Source organism: Talaromyces marneffei, chromosome 1, assembly GCF_009556855.1.
Source record: "Talaromyces marneffei chromosome 1, complete sequence".
Taxonomy (NCBI): Eukaryota; Fungi; Ascomycota; class Eurotiomycetes; order Eurotiales; family Trichocomaceae; genus Talaromyces; species Talaromyces marneffei.
Genome location: NC_072348.1, coordinates 4,506,015 through 4,533,541, shown reverse-complemented (window position 1 = coordinate 4,533,541; position 27,527 = coordinate 4,506,015). Strand labels below are relative to the sequence as shown.

Sequence of the window (27,527 nt, the reverse complement as noted above, 5' to 3'; positions counted from 1 at the left end):
TATGGGCATAGGAAACCGATGCGAGGAAGCTGACTACCGAACCGGTAGACTGAACCTGACCAGAATCTGCAGCCCTAAGTATAAACATATACTATGTATGTAGTGGCTGGTATTGAGTCCTATTTCCAGAGCGAACATTGATATCGGTAGTCCCTATGATGTGCATATACATACCTAAGCTATATACATACTCCCTTGCTACCTAGCTAGACTCCTTAAGTAGGAACTTTCCATTTCACTGAACACTTCAAAGAAATGTCGATATTGTTGTCATCACAAGGTTACCTTGGAACATAACTTGAAGCAACCTGGCGCACCGTTCCCTTCCCACATAACTCGCCTCCCTATCCAAACACCGAACTTAACTAAACTCCTGAGCCAAAAGTCAAGGCATCAATCCTCAAATTCAAGATCTACACACAACATGCCCCAAACATCAAAGTTATCCGCGGAACATCTCCCCCGGCTTCCGCCATGGCCCCTTGCATTCGTCCAACAGAACCCCATTATCCGGGGCCCGGAATACCCCCTTTGCCTTGATATGATTATACACAACATATCTTATTCTGCCACCTTACTTTGAAGTTTGCCTTGTTTATTTTTATTTTTGAATCCTGGGTTTCTTGGAGGTATTTTTTTGATTACTTGGTATTGTGTACGTATTGTATTTCATCGTACAGGGCGCTGAAACAAAGACTTGGGTAGTCTTGAAGTTTTGGGGCATGTCATTGTTGATATATCTCATCAGTACAGGTCAACACTCAAGAAGTCATTCAAATCAGACTCCGACTCTTACTAACCCTTTGTCTGTTGTATCATCCGACCCTCTCAAACTTCTCATAAATGGCGAAAATTCAATATCACAATATAGGAAATAATCGAACAAAGACTTTCTTCTTTATTTCAGTTTGTCTGCTCAAGCCCGAATTCGGGAGAGCGCCCATGGTAAACAAAGAATGGGATTATTTACATTGCGCCTAGCGTGATTGTGGACGACAAGCAGTCTAGACTCCTATAGCAGTTACCAAAAATAAATGTACTCATTCACTTGAATTCTTTTAAAACTACCATACGAATGAAGTACGTACCTGTCTGTCTCCTTGGGCTGGATGTCATCGGCCAACCTTTCCAGGGGAATACTGTTTCGGTCGGAATGTGACCGGTCGAGTTTTTCAACGGTCCTTTCTTGATAATCCATTCCTGAGCCTGTGCTGTTCCCTCAAGGGAGTTTTCACATCTGGAGGACGTGCACATGAATAATATAATCCATTGAATGTAAGCCGCTGGCCATGATTCATTCTTGGTTGTTACTCGCGGCTGTTGGCTCTTGACAGACGGGGTTTCCATTTTGGTGAGTTAGGGCTAGACCTTTGTGTGTCTGCCTCAGGCAACATTCCGAACACCACCACAAATCATCGATTCGTGACTTCATCTTCAGTTCCGGTGATTGTGTAACTCCATTTGTCATGCCAATCCCCCAATTCTCGAGCATCCTCCGTGATAGAAAGGGCGGTATACAAGATGGCTGAGCTAGCGACCTTGCCCCGGATCACAGAGTTCCTAGGGCAAATCGGCAAGGTCATATGATCTGACGCCGACATGGTTAGTCGTACGGAGTCAACAATTTGCTTCGGTCGGAGAGTAAACCATCAAAATGGCGAATGCGCTCGATCCATCCATGTATTGGACATGAACGTATCTGCTGCTGAGCCTGCTGTCCGATATGTTCGGCCCTTTAAGCTGTCTATCATCCAATACGATTGCTTCTACTACGAGAGAACGTACCTATGTCTTCCCGCTGTGGATCTATATATCTATCTAGACACACACAGAGCATGAATCGCCACAACATGACTACATATGTAGAACTCCTGGTTCATATGATAGATAGTATTACCGTACTACGTCCTGCGGTACTCCACAAGCATCGCCACTTTTCATATTTCCATCCGTTTGTCTCAAAAATAGTAAACATGAGGCTAAGCAAGTCCAATCTCCTGCAGAACGGACCACACCACACCGAAAACAATGCATACAATAAAAAACCCGTGATCTCGCCACAAAGCACACTATGCCGTAAGGATATGCAAAACAATCGTCCCACAGACTGCCACGTATCTATGGTTCGACATTTGACAGCCGTCACGAGGGGCAAGTGTCCATATCTGATCTGATGCGATGATATTCCATCTACCCGATATACTAGTGTACGTAGTTACAAAGGGTATAACTTCGGTGTGAGTTGATGTTGATTTAGTACGTAAATCCAATTACTGGTTGTACCTCGGCCAAACCCCCGGTTGTGTACGTACCCGTACGGCTTGAGTGACCATGGGATCAAATCGATGCGTTGTTCATCGACATCCATGCCATGTGCTCTGCCGATGGAAGCTATATCTCGCTCATATTTACTATTGTAATCATACCTGCATAGAATGTTACTTTATATTGTTACCAAACGAGAAACATGAATCATGGCCATACGTAGTAGTAGCCTTTGTACTCAGCCTTATTCGCCGCCCATTCAATAACTAATGTTTGGGATCAATGCTCAACTAAGCCATCAACGCCTGAACGCCAACGGCTAGGTATCCAGACGTCGATCGCTGCAGTGATGGGTTGTGATTAGCTGCAGCTTAAATCTGACACTTTGCTGCCTGCCTGCCTACCACCTATTACAGAGTACGGAGTTCTATCACACGGAGTACATTGCATGATCTTATTTTTAGCGATACGCATACAAAAATCAGGTCTGTGCTGCGACCAGGAGAGCTCGTACATATCGCCTGTATCTCTTGACACGGGCACTTGATTTTGTGTTGACGCCTAGATTGGACCACGTCGTTTTCTCTCAGAACATCTCGAGCAATATTTTCTATCATTTTCGAGATCATGCGATTAACTATCTATCTACTTGTGTACGGTAAATTGTATAAGTTAGCGGTTGCTTGATTCGCTTGACTCGTATTCTCTGCATTGTGCAAGCAGTCTCTTCAAGTCAGCTGGGTTCCCCGCATTGCATCCCTCGTTGCCGAATCGGGAAATAGGACGTTTGATTTCCTCTTCGGTACGAAACGGGCATTCTGGGCTCCGCATTCAACTGGAGGCCGTAATAATCAACCGGGAACAGTCAGGATGGAATAACAAAGTCACAATTGTGGAAAAATCAAATACCTCCATGACTTGCATTGTAAGGCTGATATACCCATCAATTAAGCATTCGAAAAGAGTATGCAATGGCCGCAAGTAGAATAAATGCACCAATCACGGCACACGATTTACGGTCAAAAACTATCCAAATAGGTATAGTCTCCTACTATGTAGAAGTAAGTATCAACTGCCGATTCATCTTCCGGCTTGTTTGTATTCGCATACATGCCGAGGGATCCATGGAAAGCCTAATATAAACTGTGCAAATTTAGGGTACTGTACTAATAAACGCCCCATTCTTTGACTCGATAGATAGATAGCAGAGGTAGACTATGTTAGTGGACACTAGTCAATCGGGGAAGCGATTAGCGCCGCCGACGGATTTTCTTTTGATTCACTTTCGATTGAGAGAGTGAGTAAGCCTTGTCAAGGCTGATGTCCCTTGATCATGTGGTCTGTCATTGATGCAATGGATTACAGGTTTGGTCGATTGTGGTGATGAATATGATCGTGATGGTTATTGAATGAGCTCGTTGAATGTTCAATTGTATACGTACTTTGTATGAATGAACGTAGACAGATCGTCCCGACAAGCTGGATTCAGCCGGCTCGATACGGAGAGATCCCGCCCTTCCCCGGCCAGCCACGGTCTCGAGGATTCATTTGACTTCTTTCTGAGCGAAAACATCCAAACTCTGAGCTTGCTCTGCTCGCTTCTCTGGAATCACCACTCCAGGTTTCCGAGATACTGACCGGGGGATTGACGGCTATTACCCAGTACGGCCATCTCCGCATATTCAATGGCATGACAACATCCACCACAGCTCCAGAGTGGCGATTTTCTTCTGGTCACTCAGGCTGGAAAAACGCGGCAAAACTCTCGCCGACGACGTCCGGGAATAAAGCATAACACTACTAAGAGTTATTAACGTACGTATAGCAAAAGAGTACGGGGTCTCCGTACTTTTTCTGTCAATCTCGTGACTCGCGATTGTGCCTAAAAGCAAACAGTCAAACAGGCTAAAAGAAATGGGCTCACCGGTGGCGAGGCAACGCAGACTGACCACTGAGACGGCCGGGAAAGCCACGGAAGACTCCAGCGGATGTCCTGCTTGGGACTAGTAGGAATTTGCATCGGTCACGGGACCGAACACAGTTTTGTTCCCCCACGAACTATCAGCGCTCTTTGGATGTTCGTGACGTGAATGACACTGACAGTCTGACAGCCAAGCACATTTCTTTTTCTGTCATCTCGGGAGATATCCATATGCAGTAACCACTCTGAGGAATCAGGAAGCGCCATAGAAAGCGAGAATACTCTGTAGCAAGCCTCAGCCAACGAGTAAAGGGTAATAAAACAATACGGTACACGTATGGGCCGGTCACGTACACCTGCTGAAAACATACAGCCGTGTGTATGTAAATTACGAACCGGCCAGAAGCGTCCATGTGGCTCCACCGTCTCCTTTTCTTGTTCACACGCTTTCTTCGTTTTTCGCGTTCTCCGTTCCCTCGGTACAGTTAGTCACCCTTAGTGTGTGCCACAATGTCTCCAGTTTGACCATTTGATTGTAATAATCCTTCTTCGGTACGGTGCTCACTATGTACCAGTAAGAGTGCCACTGTTACGGTTGATTACGAGTTACTAGTTATCATCTCCCGTCTCGCTCTTTCTTCCTCTCCTCTATCCCCGTACTTTCTTCCACCTTCCACTTCCGCATCCCCCCTCCCCCATTCCCCGTCCACAATCTCACATACCAGATCGACTCCTCTCGTCGATCTTTTGCTCTGTTGTCTCTTCTGCCTCAGCTTCTGCTACAGAAAGAGCAACCAACAGGAGAAAAAGAAACGAGCTCGCCAACGGCTTTTCCTTCCGGCTGGGAACCATCTCACATACCGTATCGACCGCCTCACACTCGGGCCACCGCTAAATCAGCCGACTCAGTCAATTCACCGACGTATTACTCAGTGAAGCGAAGGAACGGTCAGGACCAGCTTGGATCATTTGAATCAACCCATTTTACCACGAAAAGTGTCCAGTTCGCACACTTTTCACACGCCGTTCGAACACGCTTGGGGACCACGGCGACCCCAAACTTCATGTCTAGTTTTCCAGATAGATTCAACCGTGTCGCCGCGAACATGCCGAAATTATCTACGCCCGTCCTGACGGTGGATGCGGCCAAAATCCAACAGGTCGACACGGCCAATACCCAAAGTCTTCACGGCATGTGGCTTGGTAAGTCTAAGTCGTCAGTACCTGCGAATGTTTGAGGAAATACTAACGAACCAACAGTCTTCTCGAAATGTGCGGATTATATGGAAGAAGGCAGACGGTTAGAAAACCTTACCTGGCGTCTATGGACGCGTGAAACCTTTTGTGTCGCTCCCGTGAGCGAATCCGACACCTCTGCGATCCCTCTACTACGCGCCGAGTCTTCAGAAATGCCTCCCTTGTCGGCAAGTGTCGAGTCTGTTGCGTCTGTCGACGAAGACAGCATCGAATCCCACATCAAGCCCGGCCCAATCGAGGTAAAGCCAACCGTGGTCGGCGATGATGCTTTGATGCTCGCCAAGGAAAAACACATTACCTCTTCAGATCTCGAGCGAATGGTTCTAAATATCAAAGAGCGAAAGGCTTTGGAACCATTCCCACCCAGTGCCGTTGTCGATGTAACTCCTCGTGCAGCCTCGCCTCCTGCCGCTACTCCTCAAGAACCTGAGAGAACTACCGAAGAGCCCATACAACGTTCTCCCACACTCCAGTCCGCCGAGTCATGTTCCACTGCTACTGCTCCTGAGAACAATGATAGCGACTGTGTAACTACCGAAGGTTCCGACACCAGTGCCTCCTCATCGGGTGTTCTCCCCGCCAAGCCTATTCTTACCAAGACGCCCAGTATCGTCCGTGGCTTTTCTCCTTCTCAGATTTCGTCGTCTTACCGATCGAGCACGCGACTTGCCAGCGAACAAAACGCCTCAGCTAAAATGCAGTTCCAGCAAAAGCTCCCGCCTAGCAAGCGTAAAGGTGGAATGTTCACCCTAGGAGGATCTTCTGGCGACGACGAGAGCTCGTTTGAGGAGCGTATGGGACCTAATCATACGATCAACCCTCACCGCAGCTCTCTTTCTGAAGAACTTAGTCGCCATCCTACATCCGATGCAATGATGAATGGAGCGAAGACCGTTAGCCCCGAGAAGAAGACTTCGTTCCGCCATGACGTCGAGTCTACGATTAAGCCTATTGAAGAGCGCGTTTACGAAGACGAAGACGCGATCGAAACCGATGATTCTGACGCGGAGCCTTCCGAAAGCGCGATCGAAGATGAAGACGAAGAAGATTGGGAAGATTCGGTGACTGAAAGTGGGCAGTCAAGTGTTGACGACAAGGAATTATTCCAACGTGTTGATTCGCGACCAAATTTGGTATCACGGCCGTCTCTTTTGACTATGATGATGCATCAGCCAGCGAAGATGGGTATGCCGACACGGTCGACACCGGCATTGCAGCGCTCACGAGTCACACCCCCTAACGGACCTTCGACGGGCGCATCCCCAGATGACGACGAGAATTTGACTATGAAGGGTCGCGATGTGCCACGGTCGAAGCCGATTATCGTTAAGTCTACTGCGCAGGGATCAGGGGCGCATTCACCACGAACTACGCGACGAAACATGTTGGCGACCGAGTTGACCGAATCTCTTCGCCGACATCTACTGTGGGAGCGACAGCAAAAGAACACGACGGCAACGGCAGTATTCAAGCGTCGTCACACTACGCATGACATGGCCAACCTCAAGGAATACCCGGGACCGAAGGGCGCAGCAGTTCCAGGAGGTCAGCGAGGTACAACCGACGGCAGTGCCAAAGATACATCAAAGAACAGCTCATGGAATAACCACAACGACTATGGTCCATGGGAATACCACGTCAAGGGATGGTAATCATCCTCTTACCACCTATCTATCACGATCAGGAGTGTACGAGATTTGCAGCATACAACGGGCGTTTTTGTTTCCAACATCCACTTTCCCATGCATTGCGAGGGTCGGCTGTTTGCATTATTTTATCATCGTGTCAAAGACCTGTATTTTTTGTTTTCCATCGCCTACTTTCCAGAAGAAAAGCACAGCCAAGCCTTGTTTACTCGTTTACTCATTTGGCGGCTAGACATTGATTATTATGGGTACGACAATATCGATAATGGTAATTCACGACATGGACACTGTTCGATCGATTATGACAAGCACATGTATTGTTTTTACACATCTTTCTACTGGGATTGTTCGGGCTTTTTTTTGCTACTTGTTTTGATACCACCTATGTATTTGTTTTGTGTTATCCACTTTTATCATAGGGGATGTTTAACGGCAAAGAAAATAAAAGTGATATTTAATAGTACATTGATTGAGTTTGGTGTAGTTGTAATAAGAAGATCCGTGCAGGTCTAGATTCGTAGTTGAGCCTTGTTTCTTTTTTTGAGTCTGTCTGTATCCGTGGACCTGTCAACTGTGATGTACCTTGGATGTCATCAAAGTCACTAAACCAGTACCTTGCGCTTATCGCGGAGTTGCTCTACGACGCCAGAAATAGGGCTGGCGGCCCTTCCCGTAGACAAATTTAGACATACTACAGTAGTAGTAGAGGAGCATAATGGTGTAGCCCCCAGACGCAGCAAATATCTCTCAATCAGGTGGATGTTTCTCACCGTACCTTGTCTATATCCCTCTCCAGTATTATACCGACCCCCTCGTATTCTTAGACTACGTACTCCGGGGCTGGAGGTAGCAGGTACGCATACATCGAGCAGAAATCTAGAATAAGCAGCCTTAACCTATACAGGCAGGTCCCCTACCCATCATGTACTGTAGTAACTTACATGTACATCCGTACATGCCGTAGTGTAGTGGACTAGGGTACAAAAATTCTAAATCGATCATCTGAACATCGCTGAAGGCCTAAACATACGTCCGTACGTAGTAGTAAACATAATCTGAAACTTAGAACGGTCGGGTACTCCCGTGGTCTTGTTTACTTGCTTTTTTCTTCTCTCTCTCTCTCTTACTTCGTAGCGAATACTAGCGATGATGGGATTTTTCTTTTCTTTTTTGTGTTGGTGCTTTTTCTTTGCTTTTTGATTTTAACTTTCGGGGCTTCTTGTCTGTCATATTTGATATCTTTTTTGCCTATCATACGGAACCGGCGAAATGAGCCGGTTATCGAGATTGCCGGGTTTAGACTTTTTTGACTACGTATATTCAACATTGATTCTTTTCTCAAAGGTCGTTTTTTTTTGTTGCATTCGATTGATGAATTACCGAGGGACCAACCCATTGTTGATAGATGGTAGAGAGTAAGAAAAAAAAAAAGCGGTGTAAATACTCGTTTGTAGAACATCTCTACATAGGTACTCTTTTTCAGTCTGCTCATACATGTGATTTGTGATAGTTGCAGCAAGTACAAACCCTGCTCATACAGATAGTTACCTACTTGGAAAGGGAGCTTCTGCCTTAGTAAGATCATACGATCAAAATGATTTTGGAGAGACAAAGGCAGTCGACTCGACTCCAAAACCGGTCTGGTGGTCTAGATTCATGTCCGTCTTGTACGTAATGTATGTGCTTTGGTTGACATGTATGCAATGCATACATGTGGCTTGCAGACAGCGTGCCTACAAGCATACATATGCCCCGTGAGCGAGCGAATTATGTATGTATATGTACATCAGTAGTAATGCGACCTGAAGCATGCGCTTGAGTCTTGTAATGGTTAGTTACGGCTGTATGTAGCTATGGCTGCTCTGGTTTTTGTGTACTCGACTGGCTACAGTCCATAAAGTCATACAGTAAAGAGGATATGAGAATGAGCTTGTATATTCTATCTTCTTTGATATGGTGTGTATGTGAATATTCGATATTCAAAACGTACTGGATGCGATGGATGCTTCTGGCTTCATCGAGAACAAGGAAATTTCCGAATTGGGAAATTTACTGAGAGAGAGAGAGGGTTCGGTAGAACAGGTGACTTCACATCCCAAACGGACAAGTCGTTGCGATCTGTACGAAGTACATCTTCGTACAGTCAGTCGACTTGATTCGCACAATACGAATATATGAAATCCATCAATTGCTCCAATATACTACCGTAGTAAGACAAGAAGAGTCCAATACATATATAGTCATTATCGGCCCAGACCAAGTACCAAAAAATAAAAACACGGCATACCGAAATTCTTCCCTCCCCCTCCCCCCACTCGGCTGCCCGAAAACCAAGAAAATTTTCATCATCTTTACTCCGTAGTTTACGTCACAGTTTAGGCAGAAGGATCTCCACTCGATCGAGATGAAGACCTAGATCTCGGCGGTGAGACTAGATTGAGCCATTTTATTATTAATTTATTATTGCTTTGCTTGACTGTGCAAATCTTAAAAGGTACTGGCAGGGAAAGGAAGCGGTTGATTGGATGGGGTAAGATTCTTGGTTGTTGAAGGTCAGCCCCACTGACTGATTGCATTGGTTTCATCTTTTCAAGGTGCTGGAGTTTCTAGGGTTACATATGGAGTCTACGATGGAGTACTGTCGAACGTAAATTGTCGATTGAAAAGGAAATTTGTAAGGTATCGTCCGTTGCGAGGAAGATTACACTACAGGTTGTCTTGCCACTTGAGGATATCTAATCATGAAAATACGCCCAGTAATTAACTAACTATCGACCACCATCGCGTTGGAGCACAAACCACGTGCTAGCTCTCTTAGGAAAGGCAGACAGACTGGTCACAAATCATTTTAGAGGTCAGTGTGTTTTGCGGTGAAATGATAGTTAGGTATCGAATATAGATCTCTTTCCAAGTAAGCAAGTCATCTGCATACAGACGGAGCACGGTATCAAGATGATATTAACCCGACACTTGGCTCTGCTCACACGTTGTTTGGAGCTCAAATCCTAACATGTAGAATACCTGCCAAACTCTACAGTATCATGCGACCATCAATCTTTTTTCGTTACTAGCCGACATACGGATCCGGACAATAATGCTATCGACACGACGAAGATGTAGCGAATACTCCGACAAAAAGGCGGTGTTGATTGGACAATTGACCAACATGAAAGGATTGTTCTTGTCTTGTGACCCGACTCATGCGGGGGGTTGACGTTGGCGTGTACAAGACGGTACCTAGCTCTACTTTTAGGTATTTGCATCCATGTAGAAATACATTTAGTGATCATGGACTTGACTTTTGATATACTCTGTATACTACGAGGTACGACGGGAGTTCTGTTTATTCTGTTGCTACTCGTATATGTAATGCATCATGTACTCGTGTGTAATCATACAGCACCGTTCATAACAATACCTTGTCCGTATTGTAGAAATGTATCTCTCTCTCTCTGACAGAGTACAAGTACAGCCAACAAAGTAAATCCCTCCACCACCACCACCAATCGGAAATTTGCAATTTGCAAAAAACTTTCCTTAACCCGCTCAAAACTCTATTCCACGGATTCTGATTCGCTGTCTGTTCAATATATTTACACTTTCTCAATGGAAACTATGCCTCTTTGGCGTCAACGGTACGTTTGGGACCATAAAACGGTTCCTAATACTTTTCGTGCCCCAGTCCAGTGACGCCAGTTCCCCCGATGTTGGGCTTCTGGAATGTTGCATTGAGCTTACTTGTTTGGTAAGGCTGTGCTTGTCGGCGCACTGTACCCCGAGAACCTGGTTGATGTTTGATCTCGGGTTGTGGGGGATGCAGTGCATCTCCATACTCAGCTGTGTGTGTATGTAGTGTGTAGTGTGTACTCGTAGTTAGTAGAAAGCGAGATTTGCGGTGAGACTGCTTTGAAATAACATAACTTACGCAAAAAAGAATGATGACGTACAATGTAATGAAATATAAACATGGTACAATACCTTACACCGCCTCACGTGGCACCTCCCGCCATCAAGCCACTGCCCCAGGTACCGAAGACGTATTGTTTACTTACTACGTAGTACGTAGCTGCGTTACGTTAACTACTCGACCCGCCATATTACGTACACACAGGAAGCTCCATGATCCATGATCCCCGCCATACATTGACCGGTCAGGGTACCACTGTTGATATAATACAGTCAATTAAATAACTAGTTAGTTAAGTTAGTTAACAAAGTTAACTTAGCAGATTCCACTGGAAGTCCCGATCCGAGTCATTTCTACCTGTCCATCAAACTGATCATCTGGAAAACGAGGTTTCTATTTTTGGTAATTATTATTTCATTCGAGGGCGTCATGAATCATAACCACGCAATCGTTATGTTAGGATTAAAAAGACCAGCGGAGTGTAGTTAGGCCAAAGAGGAGCCTTGTATTAGTAATTGAATGTTTCTGCCTTGGAGCCTGAATGGCCGGCCCGCAAACTCATCCAATCAGCCAATCAGATGGCGTCTTGTCGACTCATCGTGACTGATGGCTTGCAACCAATCAGCTGCCCCCAAATCAGAATCTCAAATCTTCATCATCCTCTTCGACTACGTAGTATAGAAGTATACCAGCAAAATAGTAACGGAATTTGCTAGACGGAGCGATCATTGTGAGTCACCCGCTGTCATCTGTATCGCGACCGCCACGTAAAGCTGCTTGCAATTATTAAAATTCGAATAACCCCCGCCCAATCAACAAAAAAAACTCCTCAGACGAATTTAACGCGACCTCAAATTCCTGCTTCATCTCTCATCTTGGTTATATTTCACGTGGACGGGATCGCGGTCAGCAGACTCTCAGAGCTGATTGCTGCGTTGGCATCTCGACTAAGATTAGACATCCGCGAACTTCCAACCTTTCCAGGCTATCCTTGAATCATTCCGCCACCGTCAGACGTCACTCGAGCACTCGTATTGGCGAGTGCCATCTTATCAAAGGTGACTACTGCTCGGCACAGAACTAACCAAGTACTGTAGATCGATTCGAAGTTCCAATGCTGACGACTATACTCCCCGCGTCACAGATACCGTCAGCACTGTCCACTGACAGGTTGTCAACCGTCCCCATGGAGGCTACAAGCCAGCCCCAGTCAAGTGACAGCCTCAGCTCTGCCCAAACTAACGGTAAGCTCTAGTTACTCCCTATTCTCAGCCCCTATCTGTTTATTCTCTATTCGCTACTCGCTGCTTGCTATTTGTTCCGTGTCTGGTCTGGTCTGCAGGTACTTTGCATTTGTTCTTCTGACCGATGCGCTGTACATTCGTCACCGCCAGTCGATCAAATACTCGTATTATTTGTGATAGCAATATCGGCTGCTCAATGCTTGCTTCCGGACGGACAGCTTAGGGCTTGCTCGATGCTGATCATCATGAACGAAGCCGTGACGGCGCCACTTGCTGCAGTTACATAGCCTGAACTATAAGCAACACGTACCTACGGATACATTGCTTGCCTAACCTTAGACATGCATATATCGCTGCTTGATTAATCATTCTGATCACACGCTCATAGCTAACTCCGAGACTATGAATGTAGGCACCGCGCTTGATGAGTTGGCAAGCGCTCAGCATCAAAATAATGCAGCCTCAATACGCCAGGAGAGATCCACACATCCACCTGGAAATCGCAAGCAGAAGCCCTGTCGTTTTTTCGGGACAAGGAAGGGTATGTATGTTTTGAAAGGCCTTGTGTTTTTCAATTACATTGTTTTTGTCGATACGGACCGTACGTATTGTCATTGTCAACATGCAAACTGACTAAGTTCCTCTCTACAGGTTGTCGTAGCGGCGATACTTGCCCCTACCCTCACATAGCCCCCGATGAAGGAGTGCCTGAACCATCGGCCCCAGCCCCGACTCAGGCCCATACAAAACAACACAGTAGGACAAGAGAGCTACGGGCAGTCTCCAAACCCATCCCCAAAACACAGCAAGACTCGCCCCGAGATTTCCAGATTGGGCAACTGAGACGCAGATTCCATCCCAAAGAGGAAGAAGATGGCGCTGGCAACACAACTCTTACGTTCGGCATGGTTCCTACGGATCCAGACTTTCCATTCGATATGCCTAAGCTAGATTGTTCGCTGAATATCCCCCATGATTGGCCTGCAGAAACCGGCAGACCTACACTTAGGGTTACTAACCCTGACATGCACAGGGGGTTTCAGATTAACGTTGAAAGGGGATTCGATGGATTGATTGATTCTGCCGTCAAGGACCGACGGCCTCTTACTCTACTTGGATTGATGAATAGTCTTGACAGAAACCTGGAGCGATTTTTGAGTGCTGAAAAGGCGCCAACTATCAAGATTGTCCCCACCCGTAAGGGAGTCAAGACGCCAGAACTGGCACCTACAAAGCAAGAGCAGGTACAGAGGCAAGTCCCTGAACAAAAGCCCATCAGACATGAGCGGGTTGTTCCTGTGCCTAAACCGGTATATACTGCCGAGCAGCGTGCAGAAGCGGAAAAGACGCGAAGATCAGAGACAAGACAACTTGAAGCTCGATTGAACCGCATACCCCTTTACAAAAAGCTTGGTGATGGTCAGTCGTACATCATCCCTATCACACCTACGAAACTGGAGCGACTTCCAGTTCACTTACGGGGGGTGAAGTCCGTGAAACTATGTGTCCCATTGCTGTATCCGCTTGAGAAGAGCTCGATCGAACTTCAAGCTGTGGATGCGATTGAGGCACGTATAGTAGAGCTTGGGTTCAAGGAGTGGGTACTGAAAGGGCCTCATGCGACGTTGATGGTTCAGGTGAATTATCTTGCACATAACATGCATCTTCTCATCAGCACCCCCACAACAGAACCTAAACGGATAGAGCCCCAAGCACCCGCAGTAGCAGAAGATTTGGACGCTGGTCGGGCGGTAGTAGATGAAGATCAAGATAGTCTCTCAGACTCTGATCGACCGCATATCAAATTCATTTCTCGACCCCCTGAATGGTCAATGCCGGCAGGTCCAGACGGCGAGGACAGCGATTCCCCCTTCGAAGATAGCAGTGATTCCTACGAGCACGACTCTGCAGAAGAATCACAAGACGGCGGTGCACCGATTGGTGATGCACCAATCGGCGACACAGCCGGATCGTCGTCGGCCGTCAATGCGCCTGCACACGGTACAGCCGTCAATCTCCCCGGTCTAGAGTTGTATGGCATCGAGCTCCTTGAAACGAAAATGATCTCCGTCACCGTCAAATGCGACCGATGCAAAGAGCACACTGATATCAAGAATATCAAGCCAACGGATGACCCTAGTCAGCCGTCTCCTGTGAAGGTGGAATCGTGCAGGAAGTGTGCAAACACATTCAACATTGGTAAGTTTGGCCCCTTATCGCCTACTTTCTGTTACACACTGATGGACGCAAATTGTTAACGTTACATTAGCATTTCGTCAACAACTCATGCATTCCAATTCCCAGCGAGCTGGATACTTGGATCTTGAAGGATGCACGGCATTTGATCTATTACCAAGGTAAGAGCGCAACGTTGCACAATGTTTCCTTTCCATGTCGTGCCAATTGACACGTCAATTAATGTTCCACGACCACGCCCTCCGAATTCATCCCGTGCCCTAGTTCACTGCCTTGTAAATTATGATGCTAATGGATATAGTTACTTCCAACCAACGTGCTCCGAATGCTCAACCCCTTTCCCTGCGCCGGGCCTCCTCGCTGTCCGCGGCGATGCAGCAATGGCGAGTTGTCGTGAATGCCACCGAAAAATGAGTACGAATGCAGATCTCCGCCAACCAACCGAAAACATGTTAACATGCTGACGAATGGCAGATTTCAAAATCTCCGAGGTCAAGTTCATGGTCGTCGGGGTCTCTGCATGTAAGTATATCCAGGCAGCATCATACGATGTTCTGTCACATGCTCTTAGAAGAAATAAATTTCTTACTAAATTTCGTGTTCAGTGTCACGCCAACGCGTTCTTGCGCCGAGGAAACAGGTGAGTTTTTTTTTTTTTTTAATCGTCCGTTACCTTTCACATTGTGCCTTAATACTAACGAACTTAATCTGAAACAGGTCCGCGAAAATCTAGGTATCGTCGCTGGCCAGGAACTCCCTCGCCGAGGACGATGTAAGCATTACGGCAAGAGTTATCGATGGTTCAGGTTCAGTTGCTGCGCAAAAGTCTTTCCGTGCGACAAGTACGTACTTCCCAGCCCCAAATACCCATCATCTCTATATTATATATAGATATATAGATTATACTAAAACTCAAGCAGATGCCACGACGCGGAAACAGACCATCCAAACGAACATGGCAACAGAATGATATGGTAACTCCCTTCCCTCCCCCCCTCCTCCTTATTCTTCTCAAAGATACAACTAACTTACGCGGTGAAAAAAAAAAAATAGTGGCTTCTGTTCCCGCGAACAAATCTACCGCCCCGAAACATGCGGTATATGCAAAAACGTCCTGGTCGGTAAAGCTGGCAGCGGGTTTTGGGAAGGCGGGAAGGGGACGAGAGATAAAGTCAAGATGAGTAGGAAGGATCCGAGGAAGTATAAACGTATTTCGTCGTGAGCATACAGTGCCTTGAGATGAACGGAGTTTTGGTGCATAGGGTGTTTTGCATTTGCATATTTGCAGAGCGGGATAAAATGGTGCATAAAATCCTTAGAGCATTTTCTGCTTGGTTAATTTATTGTTTCTTCGAGTGTTGACACTGTTGAGTGTATATTGTAAAGAGAATTAAGTATTATTTTTGAACAGGCGAGAGAGGCCTTAGAGCAGGGTGTCCCCGGGAGGTAAATCCCATTTCGCCGAGGCCAAACCGCCGCATACAATACAATACTTAATGTAAGTAAGGTTTTCAAGTTGAATCCACCTGGTTCCCCGTGGGGAAAGTCGAATTCTGGGGAAGATATGGGGCCATTTCGATACCTACCGTATCTTCCAAATTATCATAGACTAATATGGTTCGTTTAAATTGGTCTGAACTCCACTTGAATATGATGGTTGTAAAGTTCTCATGTTCCGTATCTTCAGTAGAAAGGGTGTCTTTCCCAACTAGATACATATGTAATTCTGGGCTGCTAGGGTTGGAATTGTATGGCCGGCTCTCTTCCCTATCTAGTTTACATGACATCTGTGGAATGCGTAGGAACAATCTTGTTAATTACTAATTACTCTAATCTAAGAGGCTAGCTTAACGATTAGCTTGCGTGGGGCCTTTGGAGATATCTCATCTGTCTATCTCATCCATGATGGTACCTAGGTAGAGAGAGAGAAAGAGAGAGAGAGAGTAGCGACTTACAGACTGGCCTAGGGAGCCCCATCAATGAGTTTAGTACGTTTATAGTATTCGATTACTGTGACTCGACTCGTGTAGGTTGTAGAATTAAACAAGCCCCACTGTATACGTCGTTCTTTGTTGATTTGATATCACAGCGAGTATTCAGGTGACTTCCGTAACTACATCGTCGGTTTGTGCATCTACCGGGTCTCCACATATGGACATACCTGTCTATCTTAAATCCTAGGTTATATCTACTCTCTGCGGGGTATCTGGGGGGTGTCGTCTAGATCAATAGAAGGGCGATTGAAAGAGGGATCTTCTTCCCCAAAGTCTTGCGTTCTGTGAACCTGTATATATCCGATCGACTTTCGCGAGGTCATCCTTGCCTCCCCATTTTCGAAGTTTGAGTTATGATATAGAATCATCGACCCAAAAAACATGTTCGTCGACAAAATAGGAGACGTCCTTGCGCTGATGCAGCTGCAACGCGCCCTGGCCGAATTCGGCACAGGAAGCATCATTGCAGCTGTCCTCTTCGGAATCACGGTGATATTAGCGGTTGATTATGCTCGAATGCTATATTTGCATTTCAAAATGGTCAGTTCCTCTCAACTAGAATAGATAAAACGAAAAAGAAAACAAGAGCTAATTCGAGCAGCCACCGGGCCCACTCCCCTGGCCCATCGTAGGAAACACATACTCCTTACCAGACAACAAACCCTGGATCTACTTTGAAGAACTGGCCAAAAAGTACAATGCGCCGTTGATCACGTTCTGGATTGGACGGAATCCCACGGTATGGATTTGCGATGCTTGGGCAGCCAGTGAATTGCTGGACAAACGCGCTGGTATCTATGCCTCGAGGCCGCGGATGGTGGTGTTCGGAGAGCTGGGTACGGGACAGTCGAATCTTGTCACGATGTATTATGGCGATAGATGGCGACTTCATCGCAAGCTGACCCATATGGGTGTTGGATTGCAGCAAGTGCGTAATTATCGTGGCTTTCAAAACGATGAGAGTAAGATAATTGCATACGACTTGCTGCGCGACCCGGACGAGTACGTTAAGCATTTTGAAAGATATGCCACGAGTGTCGTGTCGATTATTGGATTTGGACGTCGGGTTGCTAATTTTATGGATCCGATTATCACGGAGGTTATTGCCGTTATGCATAAGGCTGCTGATTTGAATGTGCCGGGGAAGAAGTTTCCTATGTTGATGGAGACTTTCCCATGTAGGTTTAACTGTTCCTCCCCCACCCCTTCTGAGAGTCTATGGCATCGCTGATAAGTAGGTACTAGTCCTGGCAAAATTCCCCAACCAGATTGCTCCCTGGAAACATGGCCTCGGTTCTCGCAGTCGTGGACGACACTTCTTCTACGCTCTGGCAAAAGAGGCCGCAGAAAACCCAGAACAAGAACAGTGTTATTCGCGAAAGATCTTCGACGAGGCCCCCAAATATAACCTTAGCCAAGAAGAGATTTCATCTTTGGCGGGAAATCTGTTTGGAGCGGGAAGCGATACCTCCAGCTCGACGTTGATCACCTTTGTCCTGGCATGCTGTGCGTTCCCTGAGGTATTGCCCAAGGCTTGGGAGGAGTTGGACCGAGTCGTCGGTCCTCACCGGAGCCCAACATTTGATGACGAGCCCAATCTTCCTTATGTCAAGGCTTTTATGAAAGAGGTGCTACGTTGGCGATCGGTTGCCATTATCGGAGGCCAGCCTCATGCTCCGATTCAGGATGATTATTATAAGGTGAGAAATCTAACACTATTCTCTCTCTCGCTTCAATGGGATAGTCAAGCTAACGCATATTGTAGAACTGGCTCATCCCAAAGAACACATGGGTCCAAGGAAATGTCTGGGCTATCCATCACCACGACCGCGAGTTTCCTGACCCAGACCGGTTCCTTCCCGAGCGATACCTCAAGGACAGTGAATGGTATAGAGCGTTCCCCGGCGAACGTGGCTACATGACCTTTGGCTGGGGCCGTCGTGTGTGCAGTGGCCAGGGTCTTGCCGAACAGGGGACTTTTATCTCCGTTGCCCGTCTATTATGGGGATTCCGATTCGAAAAGGGTCTCGACGAGAACGGAAAGGAGATTCCTCTCGACATTTTTGATTATACGTAAGTTTTTCGACTGGGAGACGAATTGCAGAGAGCGGATGCTAATGAAACGACAGAAACGGTCTGAACATGCGACCAAACGAATTCAAGTGTCGAATCACGCCTCGCAGCAACGAGATTCGCGCGGCGATTGAGCGGGAGGGTACACAGGCATTGCAAGACCTGGCTCGTTATACGGGCGAGACAAAGTATCAAATGAGCCGCTTCTACCAGCAAGACACATTGGAGGATTGATCGGTGTGATTGAAGTGGGATGCCATGTTATTATTATTATTATCTGTGATACAGTCGCATTGCATATATCTTGAGATCTATCTTTGGTGATTCGCATGTACCGGTACAACTACCTACCTACCCAGGTACCTGGGTAATAGAAATGTCAAACTTCTCTCCGCGTGCAAGCCTACCTGCCGCAAGCTTCAATGAATGTGGACCGACTGATCAATTCCAAATAATCGACATCCGATAAGCACTCGTCTAAAACCTTCTGCCCGGATGTCACTTGTGTGTAACTACATAGTAGAGTGAAGTTCTCCGCGTATACTGTACGACGTAAGCCATCGGCTGTTAGGATTCACACAATTGCCGTGATATGTGGGCTCTCTCTGGAGCGACCCTCAGTCCTTTCGGGCGCCGTTTATTAGCCGGGCGTCAGCGCCGTCTGCCATGGAAGAAAAAAAAAAGCGAGCGGATTGGCCAAGAATCGTATGATTAGAAATTACTGTCCAATAACTAAAGAAAATGGAGACCAAGTTTAACCAGCAGATAAAGTGAGACGAGGAAGTTGGTGAGCTCGAAGACTCGGCAGTTGTTTTTTCTCTAATTGCCCGTTCCACAGACATACTGTGTACAAAGCAACAAACTGACGAAGGACCGTGGGGAGGCTGTTTCCTTCTCCCCGACGATCTTGTTTACTTATTTATAGACTTTCTCGTCTCTCTCTCGCTCATCAATCACCAGTAGTCAATCCTCCAAGCCTCTACATACAGACTACGGTGAAATGAACACACAGCAAGGGCCGCAGGCCAGAGTGCCTCTCAATGCTATCGTAGTCGGGTAAGATACAAATGAATCGCGGGTTAATAGGTCGGTGACTAATCAGTTTCTATAGTGGAGGTACATATATCTTAAGGGCAGCAATTTAGAGCCCGCTGACGGCCTTGCAGGTATTGGTGGAATTGCGACTGCGCTCAGTCTGGGACGTCGAGGACACAATGTCACCATTCTCGAGTCAGCGCCAAAGGTATTGCACCTCCAAACGCATCGTGAATGGGCGGGACTAATTGCTAGGTAGTTGATGGAAGTCGGAGCGGGTATTCAAGTGTCGCCGAATATGGGCAAACTGCTAGACCGTAAGTCATACTAACCGCTAATCTCCGTTCGAGACTGACCGTCTACAGGCTGGGGAGTATCATATAGAGAAAAGGCAACCTTATTAGAGCAAATCGATATTAGAAGATGGCAAGATGGCAGTCTTCTTGCCTGCATGCCCTGCAACCCAGCTCATGGCGACCAGTTGACTATTCACCGAGCAGACCTGCACAACGCATTGATTGACAAGGCTCTCTCATTGCCTAACGTCAAACTCCTTGTCAACTCGCATGTGGTAGACGTGGACTTTGAAAAGACAGAGGTGGTCCTGGCGGATGGAACTGCCATCCGTGGAGATGTGGTGCTAGCCGCAGACGGTATCAAATCCAACATTCGGCCAAAACTACTCGAAGACAACACAATGAAAATCGAAGCTACAGGGGATGCTGCATATCGCATCATCCTATCTCGAGAAGAAATGCTTTCTCACCCACTGTTGAAAGAAATGATCGACCAATCTCGCGCAACGCGATGGATTGGTCCCAATCGACATATAGTGGCATATCCACTGAGAAATCATGAGCTGTTCAATGTCGTCCTCCTGCATCCTGATCGAGGAACGGTTGATGATGCGTGGACTATCCAAGGCTCTAAACAAGATATGATTGATGACTACGCTGGCTGGGACAACAGGATTACGCAGATCATTGCCAATGTCCAGGACGATGCTATCATGGAATGGAAGCTAAACCTCTATCCGACATTGAGGACTTGGGTCAAAAAATCGGTAGCCTTACTCGGAGATGCGTGTCATCCCATGCTGTGAGTTGCCTTTTCTATTCTCTCCTCTCCGACTACACACTGATTTCGTTTCCAGCCCGTATATCGCTCAAGGAGCTGCTCAGGCAGTCGAAGATGCCGGCGCTCTAGGAGTAATCCTCTCGTCGATCTCCTCAAAACAGGAAATCCCCGCTGCCCTGGAAGCATATCAGAGCTCTAGAAAAGCACGAGCCGAGCAAGTTCAACAATCCGGCAAAATGAACCGTGTCTCTTTGCATCTTCCGGATGGCCCTGAACAGCAACAACGGGACGAGATGTTTCGATTGGCGATGAAAGGAAACTCGGAGAGCCCAGATCGATGGGTGGATGAGAAGACGCGTAAGGTCTTATGGGAGCACGATGCCGAGGAGGCAGCCCTAAGGACGTGGAAAGGTACTTCTAACGCAGTGCGAGGTCAAGAGAGATAGATGCTGATCGTGGAACAGACTCCCAAAATAAACAATCACGAATTGCAAATCTTTAGACGATTCAGGGGTCCCCCCCTATTCAGGCATACGGCGAGTCATTTAGAATTCTGGTGGGCACTTTAGGCATTCCGTTACTCCGTGATTCCGTGCCTGAAAAGGCGCAAATCTCCGTCGGCAGTGGGAGCCGATTTGCCACCCAGTTGACATGTACTGAGTAAGTATCACTGGGGGGCATGGAGTGCCTCCGAGTGGGATGTTTCACTTTCTATGTTATACAGAGTAGTAATTGAGCGATCAGCGTTTGCTATTTGGCCGAACTGATTAGTGTTCGGAGACTTTTGCAGCAAAATTTGAAAGAATTCTGGACTTTATATAAGTTTTCTGGCGGAGGATTTGTAATAAATATCCGGGTCGGCTTTGCGGGTACGTACCTCACGCGCCCACAGGTTCCAAATGCTGCGATTCGCAGATTGTCCGCGCCGATAAGACCCGTTATCGCGGTAGTCTGTAGACTGTAAGTACTTATTTTAATCAACTAGTTACTTGTTGTATTGACAGCATCTGTAGTCCTCTATATTAACAGCCTATTTCTAGGCCCAAACGCTTAAAAGGCTGCATGAGTGGATATAGCTATAACGAGGCACAGCGCCATCGCATCCAAAAATTCAGAAAAATTAGTCTTGATTTGTAATGCCCAGGTGCCGTGGCGATCGTAGAGCGGGGTCTTCTTATGGAGCTGTCATTTACCATATTTTCTCCTCCAACCGTTGGAACTAACTAACTTACGTCCTAGAAGTGTTTACATAAATTCAAGTCTCCCCCCCCCCCCCTGTATGTCGTCAATTGACTCAGGACTGTACTGTAGTGTCGTTTCTCGACATAAGAAGCGCCTTTGACCACATTAATTATCTCGTTGCCAACACAATGCCTCGTCGCGACAACCCGCCCGACCTCTCCAACACTCCCGCAAAGGGCATCTCCTACTTCTCCCCCGAACAAGATCCCCCTGCAGGAACAGCTGCAAACCCCCAGTCAGATGGAACCATTCCTCCCAAGCTCTTCCAACCTCTGACCATTCGAGGGGTCAAATTCCACAATCGCATTGGTGTATGTATACAACTCCCCGTTATCAGTTTGATCTGCTAAATAGTAAACGCTTGTAAAACAGCTGTCTCCCCTCTGCCAATACTCCGCTAAAGATGGCCACATGAACGATTGGCACCTCGCCCACCTTGGCGGCATCGCACAGCGCGGCCCAGGTTTCCTCATGGTTGAAGCAACATCCGTCACACCAGAAGGCCGCATCACCCCGGAAGATCTGGGTCTGTGGCAAGATTCCCAAATCGAGCCTCTCCGACGAACCATCGAGTTCGTGCACAGCCAGAGCCAAATCATCGGCATCCAAATAGCGCATGCTGGTCGCAAGGCGAGCACCGTCGCGCCGTGGTTATCCTTCGGCGATGTGGCGCTGGAGAAGAATGGAGGTTGGCCCAATGCCGTTGTCGGGCCTAGCGATATTCCATTTTCGGACAGTTTCCCGCAGCCCAAAGCCATGACCAAGCAGGATATTGAAGATTTCAAAAAGGCCTGGGTTGCTGCTGTGAAGCGCGCTGTCAAGGCGGGTGCGGATTTTGTCGAGATTCATGCCGCGCATGGTTATCTCTTGTGCTCGTTCATGTCGCCCCAGTCCAACAACCGGACCGACGAATACGGCGGTAGTTTCGAGAATCGTATTCGATTGACCCTCGAAATTGCGCAGTTGACCCGTGAAGTTGTCGGGCCTAATTACCCCGTCTTCCTCCGTATTTCTGCCACGGAGTGGCTGGAGGAGAGCAAAGCCGGGGAACCCAGCTGGACCGTCCAGGAGTCCGTCAAGCTCGCCAAGGCACTCGTTGAGCAAGGCGCCGTTGATTTGCTCGATGTCAGCTCAGGAGGCAACAATTCCGCACAAAAGATCACGGGCGGTCCTGCATTCCAAGCGCCGTTCGCAATCGAAATCAAAAAGGCCGTTGGCGATAAATTGCTTGTAGGAACCGTCGGCAGCATTACCTCTGGCAAGCTGGCGAACAAATTGTTGGAAGAAGATGGCCTGGATTTTGCCTTGGTCGGAAGATGCTTCCAAAAGGACCCCAGTCTTGCGTGGACGTGGGCTGAGGAGCTAGACTTGGAGGTTAGCGCTGCGAACCAAATTCGCTGGGGGTTTGCGCATCGCGGTGCTACGAAATTTTTGAAGAAGCCGTCCAGCAGCCTATAGTAATGAGCAGCATGCTTCGGATGATGCATTTAGATCGGCTATAGATACCTATGTTTTACTACAGTATGTATGTTAGAGCTTGACCAATACCTAATAAACATGCATGAAGCCAGCAAGACGCACAGACATTGGTTTAATTTTGGATAGAATCTCTCATCAATCATAATACAGTAAATTATAGCTCAATTTGCCGCAAAATTTCTCTGGGCTGATTCTGTTGCAGGGGCTCAGGCATCTCGCAATCCTAGCCCAAATCGGAAAAGGGGTTGGCAAGGACCTTTGCGCCGAACGCCCGAGATTGAATAGTGATCTATCACAAAACGGTCAGACATAGGAAAAAAAAAAAAAAAAAACATTATCGATCGGGATCCACGGCCTATCGACGGTTGAATCAAGAGATATCAGCAACTCTTAAGTAGCTGACAAGATGGTTTCGTGGACGCTCGTTGCAGGCATCACTGCAATATCAACAGTCAAGTGGGCGCCAAAGTACTCTCTTAGTGCATCCTACACCCTCACAACAATCGCATTCATCCTCATAGCGTGGACAGCTCGATTTGTTTACGTTTCAATCTTGTATCCTGAATTTTTCACGCGACTTAGACAAATTCCCACTCCACGAGTAAAGTATTTTACCCATGTTCACGGTTGAGCGTCAGACTGACACTTTTCGTCTAGAATCGATCATGGCTGTATGGCAACACAGGGTCCTTCGACCTGCGCTTCCCAGTTGAATTGGTGCGAGAATGGAAAAAGACCATTCCAAACCCTGGATTACTGAGATACTACGTGGTCGGCAACCAAGAGAGGCTAGTGGCCTTGTCGCCCAAGGCGATTGGTGATCTGTTGGTGAACAACAGTTATGATTTTATACGCCCTGAGATTGCGCGGGTGCAACTTAGTAAAGTCACCGGAGAGGGCTTATTAGTTGCCGAGGGAGATGTGCACAAGGTATTCCTTTTCCAGATTTCATGGGGAAATAAGAGAGAGAGAGCGAGAGAAAAAGGATGCTTATGTTTTCACAGGTGCAACGCAAAAGCTTGATGCCGTCATTCTCCTACCGACACATCAAAGATTTATACCCACTCTTCTGGACAAAGGCCATCCAAATGACCAACGAGATCGAAAAGGGAATCAAGTCTAGCAAAACAGGAGAAGATGTCATCAAAACCAGCAGCTGGGCAAGCAGAGCCATGCTCGACATCATCGGTCTAGCTGGCTTCGACTACGATTTTAATACCGTGGGCAATTCCGACAATGAACTTGCGCGTCGTTATGAGAGTATGATTTTGAGCCCCGTTGGGTTACAGCGTATTGTTGGGTTTGTATGTCTGTTTATCATTGGGTTTAAGTACTACTTCCGTATTCCGAGCCCACACAATAAGATCATTAACGATGCGATGCGCTTCATCCGTGGTACGGCGCTGGAGCATTTGATCAAGAAGAAGAAGCGGTTGCAAGAAGATACCGAAAACGTGGATGTGGATATTTTGTCGGTGGCTATGCGCAATGGCAGTTTTACTGACGAACTTCTAGTCGACCAGATGATTACTTTTCTGGGTGCGGGCCATGAGACGACAGCGTCAGCGTTCCAGTGGGCCGTTTACGTGTTGTCGAAGTACCCTGAAATCCAGACTCGGCTTCGAGAAGAATTACGAAAGTCCTTGCCAAATATACCGCTTGGTGAACTGACCGATATCAAGGAAATCAAGGACGAAAGCGGCAATGTCAAAGCCGCATTTTCAGAATTGTTCACCTCAATAGACGGTAACAACAACACAAATATACCCTATCTATGGGCTTTTATCAACGAAGTCCTCCGCTTCCACCCTTCTGCGCCTTTTACTTCCCGCCAAGCGCTCCGTGATACAACCCTAGGTGGCCACTTCATCCCCAAGGGCACACAAATCCTCATCTCCCCCGAAATAACAAACAAAGACACCGACCTCTGGGGCCCGGATGCAGAAACTTTCAACCTCGACCGATGGCTAAACATTGACACGGCCACCAACAAAGCTACGAGTTACAACAACAGCGGCGGTGCTAGAAGTAACTACGCGAACATGACATTTATTCATGGGCCACGTGCTTGTATTGGGCAGGGGTTTGCGAGGGCGGAACTTGCGATTTTTGTGGCGGTGTTTGTGTATCGGTTTGAGTTTGAGCTCAAGGATCCGCAGAAGCAGTTGGAGGTGAGGAGGATGATTACACAGGCGCCGACGGATGGGGTTATAATCAAGGTTAGGAGGGCTACTTAATCTACTTGAGGATTTGGAGCTATCTTGTTTAAACATAGGGTTAAAGATTTTGATATGAGGTAGGTAGTTATACATGTACAGGACAGACAGAAAGGGACTCTGATTTTCACATCTCCATACCAAACTCTATCAGTGTGAGCATTCCGAAGCCATCGTGTCAGAATATCAATCCGACTTGATCTCAAATCGACCAGCCACTGGGATTTCCATTGCCCAGGAAACGCCGTCAGCCATTACCTCGCCCCATCTCTTACTCGCCGATATTTTGTCCCCAAAGAGTGTGAATCCATGAGGAACTCCACGGAAGACGTTGACATTGGTAGGCACACTTTTTTTTTTTTCTTAAAATCAATATTGAGTCCACAAAACCCATCGCACGAGGAACTTACCCATTTTCGCTGAGAAGCTTTGCATAAAACAGGCCCTCATCCCGCAGCGGATCGTATCCAGCAATACCAAAAGTCGTCGGAGGCAACTTCGCTACTTCCTTCTCCGTGGCATTTCCTGGATTCAATCTGCGATCATTGCCCGCTGTATGAACCTCATCGCTGCCAAGCAGCGACACAAACAATTTGATCCGTTCGATGGGTATGACCGGCGCCTCGGCGCACTGCACCAAGCTCGAAACCTCTGGCGTACGCAGCATCTCCTGTCGAGGAGCATAATGCTCTAATTGGACAAGCCAAGGTATCATCAGAACCTGACCTTGAATCTTGGGACAGGCGGCTAGAGCCTCGTTGGCGCCGTCGCTGCTATTTGCAAGACACAAACTTGCAGCTAATTGGGCCCCGGCCGATATACCACCCACAAAGACCTGGTCACTGAGTCCCCCGATCTGTGCGATATTCTTATGGACCCAGATGAAAGCATCTTCCGTGTCGTTCCAGGCCGTTGGAAAACGCCACTCCGGTGTATGGCGGTAGTTGACATTGAATACAATGATGGGAGTGCCTCGCTCGGTTAGTCTGGTGACGAGGCGAGAGCAAGAGGCATCTTCGGAAGAGAGGGTCCCGAAAAGGAAACCTCCACCATGAAAATGTATGTATATCGGAAGTGGATGGGACAGAGGCAAGCTAGCAGGGCGGTATATTCGTGCCGCGAGAGTATTCCCGTCGCGAGCAATGATACTATGATCTTGGATCTGGACTCGAGAGACAAGATCTTGAAGTAGTGTTTGTTAGTGGAACAAATAACCCTGCGGGTCTGACACGGCCAAGATCAGCAAGTGACTATTATCCACTCACCTTCGTTGATCATAGCCTGAGCTGCAGCGTTTTCACGAACACCGTTAACCGCCCTTTGCAGTTCCTCTACAGGTAGAACAGGCTGTGGAGGTAGTGAAGCCTCCAAAGCAAGCCATTCTGCACTTGGGCCCGTGAATTCGGAAAAGTCGGCCATGGTATTAAGAACTTAATGATGCGAGCATAAAAGTCTTATTTTGCTCTGGAGCACATATATGTTCCTGGGTAAGCAATTAACGAGAAAGGGTTTCCATAATCCAATGCATGTGATGCAATTTATTTCCGATAACTACCTCATTTACCTAGGTATGGGTGCAAATACTTTAAGGTCGTTCGTTCTGTCGGAGATATAAACGGAGAAATCGAACTCCGCACGCTGTACCAATGTACGTACTTAGCTACGTACTTAGGTAGTTGGGGTCAGATACTTGTTCATGCAGATAGTCGATTGGTCAAACATCTCAGATACAGATATTGGGGGAAAAGTAGAACTTAAAAGGCAACTTCAAATTCTCTCTAGGGAAGCATACAAAGACGATATTTCAGAGGTGAAAATATTTTTGTATAAACTATATACTCGACTATTAAGTAGTAATCCAAAGAGCTCGACCAATGCATACATAACTCAGGTTGATAGATGAAAAAGGGCAGGATACATATATCGCTAAACAAACTAGAAGAAAACTCCACGGATGCATAAGTCATAAAGTAGG

At 47.1% G+C, this 27,527-nt stretch overlaps 8 protein-coding genes across 8 annotated transcripts; 6 read left to right on the top strand and 2 right to left on the bottom strand.

The window, feature by feature from the left end:
- Positions 1–1,004: 1,004 nt before the first annotated feature.
- Positions 1,005–1,347, bottom strand: EYB26_001672 (uncharacterized protein; the record flags this gene model as incomplete). Its single annotated transcript, XM_054260981.1, has 2 exons — positions 1,005–1,012; positions 1,089–1,347. 2 exons carry the CDS (start codon positions 1,345–1,347, stop codon positions 1,005–1,007), a joined length of 267 nt encoding a protein of 88 aa, XP_054116956.1.
- A 3,945-nt stretch (positions 1,348–5,292) lies between these two features.
- Positions 5,293–7,095, top strand: EYB26_001671 (uncharacterized protein; the record flags this gene model as incomplete). The annotated part of the gene is made up of 2 exons (XM_054260980.1): positions 5,293–5,389; positions 5,447–7,095. 2 exons carry the CDS (start codon positions 5,293–5,295, stop codon positions 7,093–7,095), a joined length of 1,746 nt encoding a protein of 581 aa, XP_054116955.1.
- A 5,087-nt stretch (positions 7,096–12,182) lies between these two features.
- Positions 12,183–15,658, top strand: EYB26_001670 (uncharacterized protein; the record flags this gene model as incomplete). Its single annotated transcript, XM_054260979.1, has 10 exons — positions 12,183–12,240; positions 12,653–12,841; positions 12,892–14,439; positions 14,510–14,597; positions 14,738–14,850; positions 14,911–14,958; positions 15,042–15,076; positions 15,154–15,278; positions 15,357–15,410; positions 15,490–15,658. The coding sequence occupies 10 exons, from the start codon at positions 12,183–12,185 to the stop codon at positions 15,656–15,658; spliced, it is 2,427 nt and encodes an 808-aa protein (XP_054116954.1).
- A 1,153-nt stretch (positions 15,659–16,811) lies between these two features.
- EYB26_001669 (uncharacterized protein) lies at positions 16,812–18,737 on the top strand (the record flags this gene model as incomplete). The annotated part of the gene is made up of 5 exons (XM_054260978.1): positions 16,812–16,970; positions 17,032–17,608; positions 17,676–18,130; positions 18,196–18,503; positions 18,560–18,737. The coding sequence occupies 5 exons, from the start codon at positions 16,812–16,814 to the stop codon at positions 18,735–18,737; spliced, it is 1,677 nt and encodes a 558-aa protein (XP_054116953.1).
- A 766-nt stretch (positions 18,738–19,503) lies between these two features.
- EYB26_001668 (uncharacterized protein) lies at positions 19,504–21,117 on the top strand (the record flags this gene model as incomplete). Its single annotated transcript, XM_054260977.1, has 7 exons — positions 19,504–19,559; positions 19,615–19,619; positions 19,670–19,746; positions 19,798–19,855; positions 19,904–20,636; positions 20,692–21,026; positions 21,080–21,117. 7 exons carry the CDS (start codon positions 19,504–19,506, stop codon positions 21,115–21,117), a joined length of 1,302 nt encoding a protein of 433 aa, XP_054116952.1.
- Positions 21,118–21,985: 868 nt separating this feature from the next.
- EYB26_001667 (uncharacterized protein) lies at positions 21,986–23,315 on the top strand (the record flags this gene model as incomplete). The annotated part of the gene is made up of 2 exons (XM_054260976.1): positions 21,986–22,168; positions 22,230–23,315. The coding sequence occupies 2 exons, from the start codon at positions 21,986–21,988 to the stop codon at positions 23,313–23,315; spliced, it is 1,269 nt and encodes a 422-aa protein (XP_054116951.1).
- Positions 23,316–23,742: 427 nt separating this feature from the next.
- On the top strand, positions 23,743–25,573 carry EYB26_001666 (uncharacterized protein; the record flags this gene model as incomplete). The annotated part of the gene is made up of 3 exons (XM_054260975.1): positions 23,743–23,937; positions 23,994–24,266; positions 24,341–25,573. The coding sequence occupies 3 exons, from the start codon at positions 23,743–23,745 to the stop codon at positions 25,571–25,573; spliced, it is 1,701 nt and encodes a 566-aa protein (XP_054116950.1).
- A 165-nt stretch (positions 25,574–25,738) lies between these two features.
- On the bottom strand, positions 25,739–26,971 carry EYB26_001665 (uncharacterized protein; the record flags this gene model as incomplete). The annotated part of the gene is made up of 3 exons (XM_054260974.1): positions 25,739–25,901; positions 25,963–26,734; positions 26,818–26,971. The coding sequence occupies 3 exons, from the start codon at positions 26,969–26,971 to the stop codon at positions 25,739–25,741; spliced, it is 1,089 nt and encodes a 362-aa protein (XP_054116949.1).
- Between the last annotated feature and the right edge of the window lie 556 nt (positions 26,972–27,527).